This window comes from Tympanuchus pallidicinctus, unplaced genomic scaffold, assembly GCF_026119805.1.
Source record: "Tympanuchus pallidicinctus isolate F22 unplaced genomic scaffold, pur_lepc_1.0 scaffold6, whole genome shotgun sequence".
NCBI classification, from domain to species: Eukaryota; Metazoa; Chordata; class Aves; order Galliformes; family Phasianidae; genus Tympanuchus; species Tympanuchus pallidicinctus.
In genome coordinates, this window is record NW_026294780.1 from 31,168,979 (window position 1) to 31,184,466 (window position 15,488).

At 36.2% G+C, this 15,488-nt stretch overlaps 1 protein-coding gene across 1 annotated transcript in view; it reads right to left on the bottom strand.

Annotated features, from left to right (window-relative positions):
- Positions 1-385: 385 nt before the first annotated feature.
- Positions 386-15,488, bottom strand: part of LOC128071766 (uncharacterized) — a 213,562-nt gene continuing 198,459 nt past the window's right edge. The window contains exon 3 of the mRNA XM_052664791.1: positions 386-586. Coding sequence (XP_052520751.1) covers positions 386-586 — 201 coding nt within the window. The remainder of the gene's footprint in view (positions 587-15,488) is intronic.

Sequence of the window (15,488 nt, forward strand, 5' to 3'; positions counted from 1 at the left end):
TTCATTAGAAGTCTGTAGCTACACAAAATACCCCCAAATAAATAAGTTTTTAATGGCATAACCCAACTTGTTTGTAATGGCTTCATTTTGTCATTCCTTTAAATTCTGGCATGCATTTTCTGATTTTTCACGTTTATGATCCTTCTTACATCTTCAGAGCCAGATACTTAGGTGGGTTCTGAAGAGAGAGATTCATCTTTGCTAACCATATTTTCTGAAAAAGGTGTTATTCTGATAATTTAAGTTCCTATCTTTCCTCCCTCTTCCCGCTTTTTGCCTTCTGTCAATAATTAAATGTTCATAGTTAAAACATGCTTTTATAGTTGATTGAAATTTAATACATATATTTGTTCCACAACCCATGAAAGACCATCTTTCTCCTTTTTCACTTCACAGTCCACTGTGCATTATTCTTATAATCACTCTGTGGTGCCCCTCTCCCAACAACTGTCACTAGGGAAAACTCTGCAGTGCTTATGTCTGCTTTCTTCCCAAACTGTCCGTGATTGGGGTTACGAGTGATCTCATAAGCTGTATGAAGATTCTTACAGAGCCGATATGATACTGACCTGAAGGGAGACAGCGTCTGAAAGATGGATGAAATACAGAAGGTATCCCGTAACTCAGGCCCACCACGTGTTCATTACACAAGCCTGAATCTGAAGAACTATAAACCCTAAAGTGGAATCTGTTTAGGGGAATAGCAATTAACATTTTTACTGATTGTACTGATGAGTAAGGAGTGCCATGTCATGAGGAAGACACAATAGGCTTTAAGATTCTAAGCAGCAAATTTAGAGAACTAGTCTCTGTTTAGCAACATGAATATTATCTTTACTTTTTAAAGTCCTCATGATCTTGCTCTGTCTCACATATCTTCTCAGACAGCTTCACTGCTCTTTTCTAATACTCTTAAACAAGCAGCTTCGTGATTTCTGTCATGTTTCCTGAGGCCAATATGAATTTCAAGAAAACTCTCACTTTTTATGTCTTAACTACAATTCATAATTTTATCAATATTGCTATTGGTCAAAGACATCGGTATTACATTTGTGGTTCCCTTCTACTCCCCCAAATTACCTGTGCTTATTTGTAACCCCTGTTTTAACATATACATTGCAAGACAATGTCTTTCTATGTCTGAGCAGGGCATAGCATGAGAAGTCAAAGAAGGGCAACAAGGATTGTGAAGGGCTTGGAGAATATGCTCTACAAGGAGTGACTCAAGGAACTGGTGCTGTTTAGTCTGAGGAAGAGGAGGCTGAGAAGAGATCTTATTGCTCTCTTCCAGTATCTGAAAGGTGCTTACAGTGAGAGCCTTTTCTCACTGGTGACAGGACAAGGGGAAATGGCCTCAAGTTGCGCCAGGGTGGTAAGTTTAGGTTGGAGATCAGGGAACACTTCTTTACGTAAAGGGTTGTGAAGCACTGGAATTGGCTCCCCAGGGAGGTGGTTGAGTCACCATCCCTGAATGTGTTTAAAAACCGTTCAGATGTGGTGCTCAAGGACATGATTTAGCAGAGGGTTGTTAGAGTGAGGGTAGTATGGTTAGGTCACGGTTGACTTGATGATCTTGGAGATCTTTTCCAACCTGAGCAATTCTATGACTCTATGATTCTATGTCAGAAAGTACAAGAGCATGAGGTCCTGTTGCTTTGATTTGCTTCTCTACCCACTACTATCCTTCTCTTCTGAGCATGTCAGGCTCATATATACACATACATAGGCACACATACGATGTCTGCAATATTCCCCTCAGAAACATCCTTCACACTCAAAACCTTCCGAGGCTGTTAAAACAGCTTTTGCCAATAACTCAAACCTATCATCTTATATTTTCTAGAAAGGGCGAATTAGTTCATTTTAAACTGCTGAAGAATTTGCATGTGCTTCAACCAGTCTCAGAAAACTTTTCCTGGAATGCATGGAAATATGCATATTTCTTAAAAAGGCTGCATAATAAGTGGTGGTATTAATAACATTGTAGTGGGAAATCTGTATATTTTGGCTGCCGTTTGCCTAGTAGGAATTACACTTCACATACTACTTTAACTCTTCTAATTTACTTAATTATAGGGAAAACAGCATTTTCTCATATGTTCTGGATGGAATTTCAGAGTGCAAAACTATCTCACTGCAAATCTTTTAATAATGTTACATTCCACTTCCACAAATTTGGAGGAAAATTAGAAATTTTAAAATGTTTTGTGTTCTTTCACGGTCAGCACGAGGACTATCAGTTCTCCTGCCCAGTTGCCTTAGACAGTTTTCACATTCAGCTTCCCTTGGTTTGCACAGAATCACAGAATAGCCTGAATTGGAAGGAACTCACAAGGATCAACGCATTCAGCCCCTGGCTCCAAACAGGGCCACCCAAAATCCAAACCCTTCGTCTGAGAGCACTGTCCAGGCACTTTTTGAACTCACACAGCTCAGTGCAATGGCCATTGCCCTGGGCAGCCTGTTCCAGGGCCCAGATACCCTCTGGTGCAGAGCCTTTCCCTGACACCCACCCTGTCCCTCCCCTGACAGCTCCATGCCGTTCCCTCGGGCCCTGTCGCTGTCACACAGAGCAGAGCTCAGCGCTGCCCCTCCGCTCCCAGTGAGGAGCTGCAGTTGCCATGAGGCCTCCCCTCAGCTCCTCTGCTCCAGGCTGTTAACTGCAGATTAAAAGCACGCCACTATACCACCATCAAAGTGTTCTCTTTAGGATGGCTGTTCACTGATGAAAAAGGAAGAATAAATTATCATCCCGAATCTTAGAAAACAGAAGATTTCTGGTCCAATTAGTGTTTACTGATCACTTAAACACTGAGAGAGAAAATTCCCACTCCCACAATCATATATGAGTTTGTATTCATCCAAGGGAGAAAAATGATGTTAAATCAAGTCGATGGAATAAGAAGACATCTAGGGCACTAGATTAGAGGACAATACCACAAAGAGGTTTTCTTTATTTATATCTATGATGCCTTGTCTGCCAACATTTCCTACACTGTTACTTAATCCATCATGTATTACTACGCTTTTTTTGGCTACAGCTGAATCTTCTCTTTGCAGTAAAGTTCCCCCTTTGCAGGCAAACTGCACTTTCAGAACAGTGTATAGTACTGCTGCAAAGAATCTGTCACTCTAACCTCCAGTAAAACCAAGGTCAGAACACAATTATAGGGTTCAAGTGTTTGGTAAGTTATTTGCTTGCACAGACTGCTGATTGATTGTTCTGAAATTGCTATTAGGTAACTGCAAGAACCAGTGAGCAAAGAAAAAGTGGAATGAAACAGGAAGCAGTAAACAAGGAAAACTTCTACAGGCTGTAGAGCTTGTGCATCAAGCTTGTGCATTAATAAGGGCAGTGCCAAGGAAAACATGAAAATACTGAAAAGCAAATAATGTCCAGTGAGACACCTCGTCAGTGGCACATACACCTAAAATCCAGTATTCTATGAAACTCTCAATTCATTTAAACTTCTCCATGAGAGGGCAAAAGATCACTGCTAGGCTGCACAGCTAGTTATAGATCCCGCTAGTCTTCTTCTGCCCATGGCCAAAGACTACTTTGACTGTTAGACAGTTGTCTATACAAGATCAGGGTCAAGAATTCTAATCAGTCCCAGACTCTTTAACCCCTGTAATCCTCAGAAATCTTTCAGAGTAATTTTGGTAAGTACAGCAAAGCCTGCATACATTTGGGCTGCTTTTTCTGTGCATATTCACAGTATTTGTAAGAAGGAAAAAAAAAAGAAAAAAGTCTAAGGATCTGCTGAGCTTGAAGGAGGAGTTACTAGGGAAAAAAAAAAAACAACTGAAAATTGAGAATGAAGAACAATTTTCAATATAAACTGTTACCTCTGTATCAAGACCTATAAAAACATGTTTTATTTTGTCAGTAAAAATTGTAGTGAGTCATGGTTGAAATATCTCTTTAAGTACTGGAGACTACAGAACTGTGATCCTGATGTGGATATTTTCTTTGTTTCCTGTCATGCAGGACTGGAACGTGGGGGAATCTTTGACTCCTTACTGCCGAGACTCTGTGGAGGGCCGACATGGATCCTTGCTGTACATCTAGCCATCTGCAGCTGCATCCCTCTCCTCAGAAACTCCTAAGCATACTCAAACTATTCTCTTTCCTGCAAGCCCTAGCATTTTAAAAATCATTTTTTAAATATTTTCCCTGGCATTGTTAACATGTGCTGAGGAAATCTTTGGAAAATTTGTTCAAGGAAACAGAAACAGTGCTTTGTAAACTACTGTATTTTCTCACTTTGTTCACTTTTGACATAGATTTAAGCATCCAAATTAAAAGTTTATATTTTATTATTTATGTTGTCTTTGAAGAGAGGCAAGTCTCAGAACAACAACCTAATTAAGATGCTTAAGAAGTATGTTATTAAATTACCTGACTAGGTAAAGACCTTTGAAAGTCAATTTTCTGTTCTTTTGTTGGAAAGTATATGGGACAGCCAGGAGGGGGGGCTAATACAGGAGCAGGAAGAGACGAGTATTCCTGGATAAACTGAGTGTGAAATGCAACATAATTTAGCCTGCTGTAATGTGTGGAGTCAAGGGCATCTAATGCTTATGGAAAACAGAAGATCTAGTTTATAAAATCCAGATGTTCCAAAGCTATTTGTTTCCTGATGGCTTGTATTATGGCAGGCTCAGACAGAGAATATAAGACTCAGCCAAAGAGTATAAGGCACAACCTATGACATGGATCATTAAAAAATGTTGGGATTATGAGCTCATTCAATCCTTCAGAAATACTTGACTTACTCAAGTGCTGGATAGAATTTAATCCTTTACCTAAGATGAATGCTTTTGAGTTAATATGGATTTTTACAGAATTGTCATCAAAAACCATCTGAAATAATGACTCGAAGTCACTTAATTATCAGTGGAAAAAACAGACATTTCCAAGATGAGACTGAAAACAGCAAGCAGTTGTAGATTCAAGACAAAATAAATAACAGCCTAAAGATGCTTTTTTTCTCTTCATTACAAGTAAGGAGAACTTAGAGTAGTCAAGAAAAACTTACAGAATTCTGTAATAAATGTCTAATTGGACAGAACAGATCTTCTCTGATTGTGTATTACAAAGACTGGATCAAGTGATTTGAGAAAAAAAAAAATCAAATTTAATTTTAATTGTTGCACAATTAAATCACAAAACAGCAAGACAAACAACTTTCCTTTAGTTTTCTGAGAAAAAAAAAAAAGTAGAGAATACAGGTCAAGAAATCAGTATGTAGCTGCCTTGAGGCAAAGAAGCGGAGTATATATCTTCAGTAGCATTTTACTGCAGTCACCTAGACAAAGTAGTTATGTGAGATAACAGCACCTTTTTTCTTCTTTTTTTTTTCTCTTCCCATTTTTCCTTCCCCTTCCTTCTTCCTTTTCCAGTTGCAGACTTCATATATGGAAGTAATATAAAAATAAATTTAAAAGATCAAACTATCCTAAAAATCTTTAATGCTTCACTACACAGTCAATGCTAACCAGAATATTTACTGCCACTGTTACAAACTTTTTGTGAGAGCAGGGAAACAAAATACTATTCAGTTTGTAGACTATGTGATACTCTAATACCATGAGAAAAACTAGCTGTTTGCTACCTAGAGCATGTTAATGTTTTCTGAAGGTTGCTTTTGGTAGAGGTTGTCAGAAATATAAAAAACACAATGAGAAGAAAATACTAAGATGCCTTGATTCCTCAAATAGTGAATATGTTTGACAATTCTAGGTGGTGCTGTTTTACATTGTAAAATGAGAAAGGAAGTGGGAAATATGAATCTGAAATTAAAAAACAAAGAGCCCTTCCCAATGTCTTTTAGAAAACTGAAAGGAAAGGAGATGAGATGCTATTTTCCATGTCTTGCAGATGCATCAACTATGGTCATTTTCAATCACTGATATTCATACACGCTGTCTTTACAAAGGGCTCTTCTTGAAGAATGGATAACCAGTGTAAGCTAGTAATCTTTGGCAGTGCCACAGTCCAACATTTCTTTCCTGCCATTAATCCTCAGAAAATGCCCTGTGTTTTACTGGCTTCTCTTTTTAAAGACAGAGAGGATATACTCAGGTTATGAGAATTGCATCCATTTATTGCAAGTCTCTTACGGTGCCCTTCTGTCATTTCTCTTGTTGACATTTCCTATGTGATACTGTGTCTTGCGGTATGGGAAATTGAAACACAGCAAAAAGTGGTGTAATTTAATACTCTGCAAATAAGCCCACCAAGACTTTTTTCAGATCCCATGGCAGAGAACAACAGTTGACCCAAGTTTAACACTGAGTAATAGACTTCAACCTTCACATAGCTGTAAATCTCCCACTTTCAAGTCAGATTTATCTAGAATAAGAGACCACTTTATTTTACTAAGGTACCTTGGAAACTGCAAATAGCTACATTTGAGATTGCTACCTGCTTTTTTTCTAATGCAAATCAATGGATTTATCACTGCCTTTTCCTGCAAAAAGTATGCTAAAAAAGTTCAGATTACATCAGAGATTCTGCTGTTTACAGGAGTCTTTGGAGAATTTGCTGACTTTACATATATAATATAAAATCTTCCATGTGCTTGCTATAGTAAGGAGAAAGAAGATGTTCAAAAGAGTGCTCCATCTTAGTTAAAATGGGATTAATTACCTTCATGAAAGCACCTGTTCTGCATGGACAGTAGATCTGATGAGATTGGCTGGAATTATTCTGCTGAATTTAGATAAATAAAATTTTCATCCTCTGCTGTTATAAGTGAACTTAACTAGATAAAACAGAATCTTTGAAAACTTGTCATTGTGTTGTCCTCCCAGACATCCTCCTTAATCTTAAATCTTTACTGTAACTAAAATTTTATTTAATTTGGTTTCTTCTTAAAGCAGACGCATAGTTCTGCTTTTCACCTATGACATTTTCTTTAGGATGAGGATTTATCCCTCCACCTCCACTAGGTTCTGTAGATTATGTCAAGCTGACGCTGTCCAGTAGTGCAACACTAATATCAGACTTAGTCTTTCATGGATCTGTGGTTACCAATACCACTTCTTGGTTTGGAGATTAACTCTTTTCAGTGTTCAGAGCTGTACACTTTCAGGCAGTTAACTTCATCCTTTTTGACCGAGTATGCATTTTAAATAGAATTTTTAACTTCCCATTTGCACATCTCATCTGACCATGATACTAGCACTTGGTTGTGTTGGAGAGATGGCTGAGATAACCTCAAATGAACATGAGTGTAACAAATAGATCTTATCTGGAAAATAATGTTGTCTAAATATTATTTGTGCTTTTCGGTCAAGTTTGTATCCTGATTTTGGTGTCATGAATATGAGATAGATACTTCTTTTGTGGAAGAGACTTGTTGGAAAATAGGGAAATTAAGTTTTAAAGAAAAAATCCCCAACTTCCAGTTAATAACACTATACATTGTCTTCAGTTATTTTTGAAGAACAGTTAATTTCCACGTTCAAATTTTAATCACTGTGTATAAATATACAACTGGTCAATCAAAATATGTATCTGAATGAACACATAATGCTTATGAATACTGGAATACAAATTAAGCAAGAAGGAAAACTAGATCATCATAGATGTTTATCCTTTATATGTGTTTTTATTGTCATAGAAATATAAACACGATTTTCTTAAATTCACCACTTCAATAGCAAATCTTCCTCTAAAATAACATCTTCTAAGACTGACAGAAACAATAGAAATAAAATGCTTTTGATGCAAATGAGATGAAATTCAACCTTAAAGATCTACATGTAAGAACCATGTGTCAATCAGTACCATGTGCATTCACCATTCTCATTATAGAAGAGGCTCTGCAAACAAACCACAAGAGGGCTAATCAAGAACATCTTTGACAGTACAGTGAGAAAATATACAGTTTATAAGACCCTCAACCTACTAGTTGGCCTCAGTAATTACTGAAACACACTCTCCTTATTAAGCAAGCCCTTACATAATTGATCTTTTATTTGCCCCTGCTCACTATGGAAATACCATACATAAACAGATTTTTTTTTTACATACAGTATCTTACTTGCAAATTTTGCTAGCAAGAAATACATGATTAGACTATGTATCAGGCGTGAAAGGTTCTAGCTTCAGCTCTGCAGCTGATGTCCTGTGTGACCTTGGCAAAGTCCTTCCCTGTCATACCTTTCGTCTAAAACTTGCTGTCTGTCTTGTGTACCATCTGGTTTAAATTACCTTGATATATTTTACTTTCATGTAAACACCTTCTGAAACTACTACTTTTTCCAATGCATTTGAGATTCTGTTTAACATCAAATTTTCAATTCAAATAATGGTAGAAAAAGAAGCCAAATTAAAAAAAATGAATAAATGAAAATAAAAATGAAAGCCTTTGAGACTAGTGAGGAAAGATAGCATAGATTTTTATTTTTATTTTAAGTTTGATTTGGGTTTAAGCTGGTTTGGGTTTCATTACTTCAGCAAGTTCTGTAGTTACCACAGACAGAGCTCAATTTAGAAAAAAATTCTGAAAGAAGCTTACTGAAGAGAAAAGCTTTTGCTTAAGATGCTGTGAAGGACATTTTACAGTTCTCTCTTCTCTTCATATTGAGTGGATAAAAGCTATTACAGCCTCCCTCTGTGCAACATTACTGCCTAGTTTTTATCATCTCATTCCATAAGTGCCAAGTAGGTGGTGTGCCAACAGGGATGCAACTGTCCACCATGATTAAATGTAAGCACTTTGGCCTGGGGAACAGATGGGACATTGGCTGTGCTAGAGGGAAGGCAGAGGAAGTTGAACAGTCTCTCATCTCTCATTCATTTCAAATGTACATGTGAATGATACTGTACATAGTTCCACAAAGAAAAATCCAAATCCAGAAGAAACCATGTGCTTTTGCCTTCACAGTTTTTAAATAGTCATGTTTGAAATATTTTATAATTTGCTTTGATCAAATAAGTATAATTCATATACATATTTCAGTCTATGAATTCCACAGACAAATGCTACTTTAAAAGTACTTTTCATACTGTGATCCTAGTGGTAACCTAGATTGTATAAAATACAACATAATGAGGAGACCTGAGGATGTAATACATTTTTAATGTGAATTACTACAAATAATGTAATAACCCTTAACAGGAGTGATTCTAGGGATGTGTCTACTAGATTAGTAGGGAAAGAAAAATAAGCATTTTATTTAAATATATTTTAGTTAGATTAATATTAATATTTTAGCATATTTACTGAGGAAAAAGTGTTATGTTTTCTCATATAAAATATTCAGAAACCTTTCAAATTCTCCATGTATAATAGATATATTTTAATACTTGGTAAAGGTTGAAGGTTGTATCTGCATACAATAAAATTATATTTTAGAATTGATTGTGGATCTGGAGAATCAGGAGCAACAGAGAGGTATAGCATATTACAGATGTAAATTCATGACATTTCTGAACTCATGGTTAAAGCTCTTTATCATGTGTCTGAACAATTAGAGAGGTCAAATGTGACAACCAGTACCCGAGTACGGTACCTCCTGCTGGGTGTTGAACAAAATGCTAAATCTTGAAGATCTGCAGTCAAGGTTGCCTCCTGTTCTTAGGGCTTTGGTTGGGTAAGATTAGAGAGCTGTTGGAGAGGAAACATTTGATATTTTCAAAATTCTGTAAGTCATATCTTTGGAGCCTGTGAATTGAGGCACTATAGAATATGACAGTAAAGAACCACCACATAGTGCTTTTCCTGTTTCTCAAGTTACTTTCCTTGCTTAAGTGATAAAGAGCACTGCTGTGCTTAAGGACTGTGGTTCTGCTACACTTAATGTCTTCTAATTGGCACAACTATCTACACTTAAATAATTTTCCTTTTACTCTGTTAAAGAGATTTTTTATGCTTCATTGTAAAACCGCTGTATAAAGTGATAAATTGTAGAAGTCCCATCCCACTCCATAAATGGTGACATATAGGTAGCAGTAAATGCTAGCAGTAGTCCACACTGAAAAGCAAAATAAGAGAAATGAAAGCTGTCTGTCAAAATTCAGATTACTTGCCCAGTTTTAAAATAATCAATTGGTGTTGCTCTGTTCATTAAATTTAAAACAAATTATGAGGAACACCATTAGGTAATTATTTTAACACAGAAGCAATGCAATAAAAAGAGTCTAAATTACCACAAGTTGTTGTGCTCGTTGTTACCTAAATCTTAATACCTAAATCTTAATATTCAGTCAACAAGGTCTACAGTACAGAACGTTGAAATAATAACAAAATTAATTTATTAGTGTAGTTTACATTGGTGATTGAAAGCATTTTGCAGAAATACAAGAACGTTAAAAGTCATCAATTATCTTGGATATATTTAAGCAAATTTACAAACAAAAAGTGGATTGAACACCATCTTCATACTATATCACACTTTAGAATCAATCCCAATACCTTGGGATAATGCATTACAAATATTGCCAAAAATTACATATCGTATGTACATCAGGCTCCTTCATCTGCCAGTATGTTAGAGTCAAAATAAGAATAACTTTTTTTAATTCTCATCAGTATCATAGAAATGTCAAGAAAATATTAGCCAAACTATGTTTCAGTCTTCGAAACTTCCAGTGGGCTGTCTTAGTAGTAATTTTTCTTCTGTCTGCTTGAGTACTTGGTATCTATTCTTTAGCCCATGAACAAAGGGCATGACTCATTTTGAAGAACCTGTGGGATCAGTGCATCACTGTGCATCACAGTGCATCACCTCTGACACAATATGTCAGAGGTGTCTTCTCAACATATATAAAAGACATGGACTCCCTTCTCTGCGTCTGACACACTCAGGATTTCTCTGAACACAGAATATTTTCTTGCATTTCTATTTAATACAGAAGAAAATGTTGACAAAATGACTGATGCCTTTCTTACTCAAAAGCAAATTAAATGCTATTTTTTCCAGACTTCTTATACTGCTTCCCCAGAGAACTGTGCATTTTTTCCAACATAGTGATCTTTAGGCACATAATTAAAATTTCTAGAAGTTCATACCTTTTTAAGAGATCATAACATCCAACTTGGTCAAGTTCTGCAGTCACAGTGAAACTCAGCTGTGTTAGCTTGCTAAAGTGAGGAACAGAAAAAAAGACTCTCCTTTGCAGAGAATGTAGCAGTTGTTTCTGAGATTTTGTCCCTGACCCAAAAACACTGACCTAAGTTAATGTGGATTTCTGTATTCTGTTTTCTGTTCCTACTTTCACTACTAAACCTAAATATAGGACCATCAACTGGAAGGTTATCCAATTCAAGTTCTCATGGAATAAGTAATAGAGGGAGCATACAAAAGATTCCTGAATTGATGTACTAGAACTTTCCATTAAACCAAGGAGCTTCGCGGTTTTGCTTCTATGCTAGTATGATCTGTCAAGCAACTAATCTCTCCAACAGATATGTCCTTAGGTACACCTATGAAATTTCTTGGAAGTACACCCTCATTTGAATATTTAGGAAAAAGGTGCAGCTTTATCTGGGATACTGTAAAAAGCTGTGTCGATTGAATGATGGAAAAATTATGAGCTGAAGAGAAAGAAGTTGTATTTCCTAATCTTGTTTAAAGATGTGAGTTGGATGGAATTATAGAGATAGAGGAGGGCTGGACAAATGGAAGGCTGATGCAATCTTTTTCTGTACTGTAATAAATAGGAAACAAGTATCTACTTCAAAATGGGAAAAGAATGGATGTATTTGTAGAATATCAGTTTAAATTAAGCTGCTTCTATTTTTGTTGTGGATCAATGCCCCCTGCAATGATTGTCTGTAGATTCTCTGGGAGATTTAGGTTTGGCAGCATTAATGAAGTTACTGTCAGAATGCCCTGTGTCTGTCATATTTTGGCTCCCTGCTTTGAACAACTTTTTGCACCTCGAGGTGAGCACACTTGCTTCCTCCAGGTTTTATCAGCTGAATATCCCAAAAGCCTTTCAGGCTGGAGTACTTTCAGGCTCTCATTTCCCAGCACAATTCCATTGCTGCTCCCTTTTTTGTAATTTGTCTTTATTTCTTATCCTTATATTGCTGGCCAGTTCAATTCAGAAACAACTTGATCAAATTCACTCTTTCATTAAATAATTTATTAATAAACTGAGAAGACTGCTCAGATGACTCAAATGAACTTCATTAGCATAGTGTGAATAATTCAGCACTTTTGACAGGGAAAAAAAAAAAAAAAAGGGCCTTTGGAAGTACAAAATACACTTTCTTGCCAAGTTTCCCATCTAGAGTTTTCCTGGAGTCAAAGGGTACTTCATGATGCACCACTCTGCTGCTAGAGTCTGTCCCTGTGAGGAGGCTTACAAGCTTAAATTTTCATAGAATTGCTTTTTTCCCCAGTACAAAACCTGAAAGTTTGCCAAAATTATTAGGAAATCCAATACTATTTATATTTTGATAAGTTTCTTCCATACAAATAAAAGCTGGAAGAGACTACCTGACTTAAGGAATTTCCAAAATACCTGTAATGTAAATATTGCAATTTATTTCCTCTTCTGAAGAGACTTCTAACTCTATGTAAGTGTGATCAAAAGTTAAGGAAAGTTTTGACTCGGCTCTGAATGGTAGATGTGTTTAGGATGAGCCACCTGAAGAATCTTGACTATATATTGAATATTGATTACAATCCTGACAAGGTTATACAATTTTAAACTAAAAATATTGGGCATAGAGTGTGACTTTGCAGAGGGGACTTCCATATTAAGATATTAGTTCACAATAAATAAAGGAAACATAGGAGATCGTGGATATGCTCAGTGCAGGAGAAATTCTGTAATGGAGACACCTAGTACTCTGGGTCTTTTATCTTCTGCCCACTTTTTCCTGAGAAATGTCTGTTCCAGCTGCAGTATGCTTGTTTCCAGCAAGAGGTTTTACTCAAATGCTCTCACAGGAAGGGAAGATACATAGAGGAGGAAAATGGCATTCTCTTATGTTTAAGTTTATAGATATTCTAGGATATTGAGCTATTTTGCAACTTTTGGAGTGATCCATTTGAAGTCAATGGCATAGAGTTGCCTTTGGCACCAGTGAAGAACAGAGAGTCTATTAACAGCTGTTGCCATTCCAGCTGTGAAAAACAATTCCAGTTCTGAACACCTGGAATCCAGTTGCTTCCTTCTTTCATAGTTCTGAATAGGTGCTATCTTCCACATAAATGGTATACTAGTCCAGAAGAATAAGTGCATTTTGGCAAAAGAGTTTTTCCTTGTCTATTTCAGATTTTTCCCCTTTAAACTGAGATTTAAGTAAAAATTCAACTCCCACTTACCTCTCAGGAGTAATAAGGAATAACTGGCTCATATTTAGATACAGCTCTGAATGTGTGGCAAACTTAACTGTTTGTTTTTGTAATTAAAGAGTTCTAGGTGTGAAATTCTGGCCCTGCATATAGTGAATTTAGCAACTTCTATTTTTACAACTGTAAGTTTCTGTTTTAAATATGCATACCTTAATACAGTTCCCTTCTTCAATTCTTTGGATTGTTGAGAAGCTCTTGTACAGGTAATAAAGTAGCATACATCTTTGCTTTGCTAGTCACTAATATCTCTTTCCATTGCTCTCCTGACAAAGGTTTTCCTTCTTCTTTGCCTGACAATAGAAAAGCACCATGGCCCTGATTCTGTTTGTCTCATTCTTTCTCTGCTCTTAAGGCCACAAGTTCACATTTTAAGAGAAATCCTCTGAGATTCATGTGTGTGGTAATTTCTATAAAGCAGCTGGAAGTACATTTTTTTTATGACAATATCTGTTTTTGTTTACAAAGGCCAAACCCAATTCTATTGTAAATCTCTAGGGGAAATGCTTTTAACTTTTATTCAGTTAATTCAAAATACTGAGAGAGTAAAAATTGCTTGCTTAGATGTCCATTGTAAAAGCAGTGATTTATGATGTCAGTAACTCTAATGATAGCTTTATAGGATTAAATTATTTATCACCAGGAATTCAAGACAACCAGAAGTAAATGCAAAGCCAATAATGTTGCCATTAATGTTTCCTTAGAAAAGAGAACAATTAGTTTTTATTGTCCCTTCTTCATTGTTTCTTCATGTATAACTAACTTTTGGTAATTGAAATACATGTCAGTGATGGATAATTGTAAGTTGCAATCCACCTCCTTCTGGAAAAATGTACAAATACACAAACTCTATCCTATGTATCAGTATTTTTGTTCAAATCTTGCTTCCTCTTAAATCAGTGACAAAAGTACAATGCCTAGCCCACTGAGGATCAAGTCTTGGTCATCGTCTGTTTCTGAAGAAAACCAAACATTTTCAAATATCAGCCTTATGTCTTGAACATGTATATTTGCAGTACAAATTTAACTGTAGTATTTCTTGTTTGTTTGTTTGTTTTTCTGGGCTGGTCTGGAGTATAACCCTCACTCTAAATAAAAATATATTTTTGTTCAGAGGATAGTTCCTGTAATCTGCAAGTATTCTAGAAGTTTTGCCCTTCACTAGGCATTGGCAGGAGATAAGAAAATTAAGGGAAATGTTCTACTCTATTAAGGTTCGTGTCTGTATCTTTGCTACAGAGGGAAACCTAACTCTGGTTGCAGGAAAATTGTGTAAGATATATGATTGGATGAGATGGGAAGAACACAAGAATGGTGGAGAGGAGAATCATAGAATCACAGAATGGTTTGGGTTGGAAGGGACCTTAAAGATCATCTAGTTCCAACCCCCCGATATAGGCAGGGACACCTCCCTCTAGACCACATTGCTCAAAGAGATTGGGTTGCTCAAAGAGAAGACGACAATCCTGAGGCACACGATATTTCAGAAAGTCACAGAATCAACAACAAAAGCTAGATCTTCGAGTCTCAATACAAAGCTCTGCACATACTGGCAGTGATTTTCTCAAGACTACAAACAATGTACAAAGACAGATAGAAAAGATATTAAAAAAATGCTTTTGACAGAAAGGACTGTAATTCACATAACATTCCAGATAAATCCTTTTTCTTTTCAGCACAGGGATGTAAATAATAATGTTAGATGAAATTGTTAATAAAAGATATGAGACTGAATATTTCCACTTTCTGGGATCACAGAACAGACATTCATGTACCTATCTATCTGACATATCTGTTTGCAGATCTGTTTGCAGATTCACAAAGTTTCATTATTTTCAGTAGGTTGCAATTATTCACTTCAAAAGTCACATCAGAAAGGCTTTACTGTATAGTCTAGTTTAAAAATTCAGTCATCAGCTCAAGCAGTTGAACGTATTACAGGACTAGAAACTACTTACGTACAAGGAATACTGAAGAAAGAATAAACAAATTACTGTCTAAAATGTCTTTTCAGAAACTCTTGGTTGAGCAATTACATATAATGAAGACATCCTTAAAATACAGTTTTTCTTGAGATCTATTAAGCAAACAAGGAACAGAAGCAGGTATAAAATGAATGCTATTTGTAATAGAAAACCTGGCTAGTTCTGATAACAGCTGGAAAG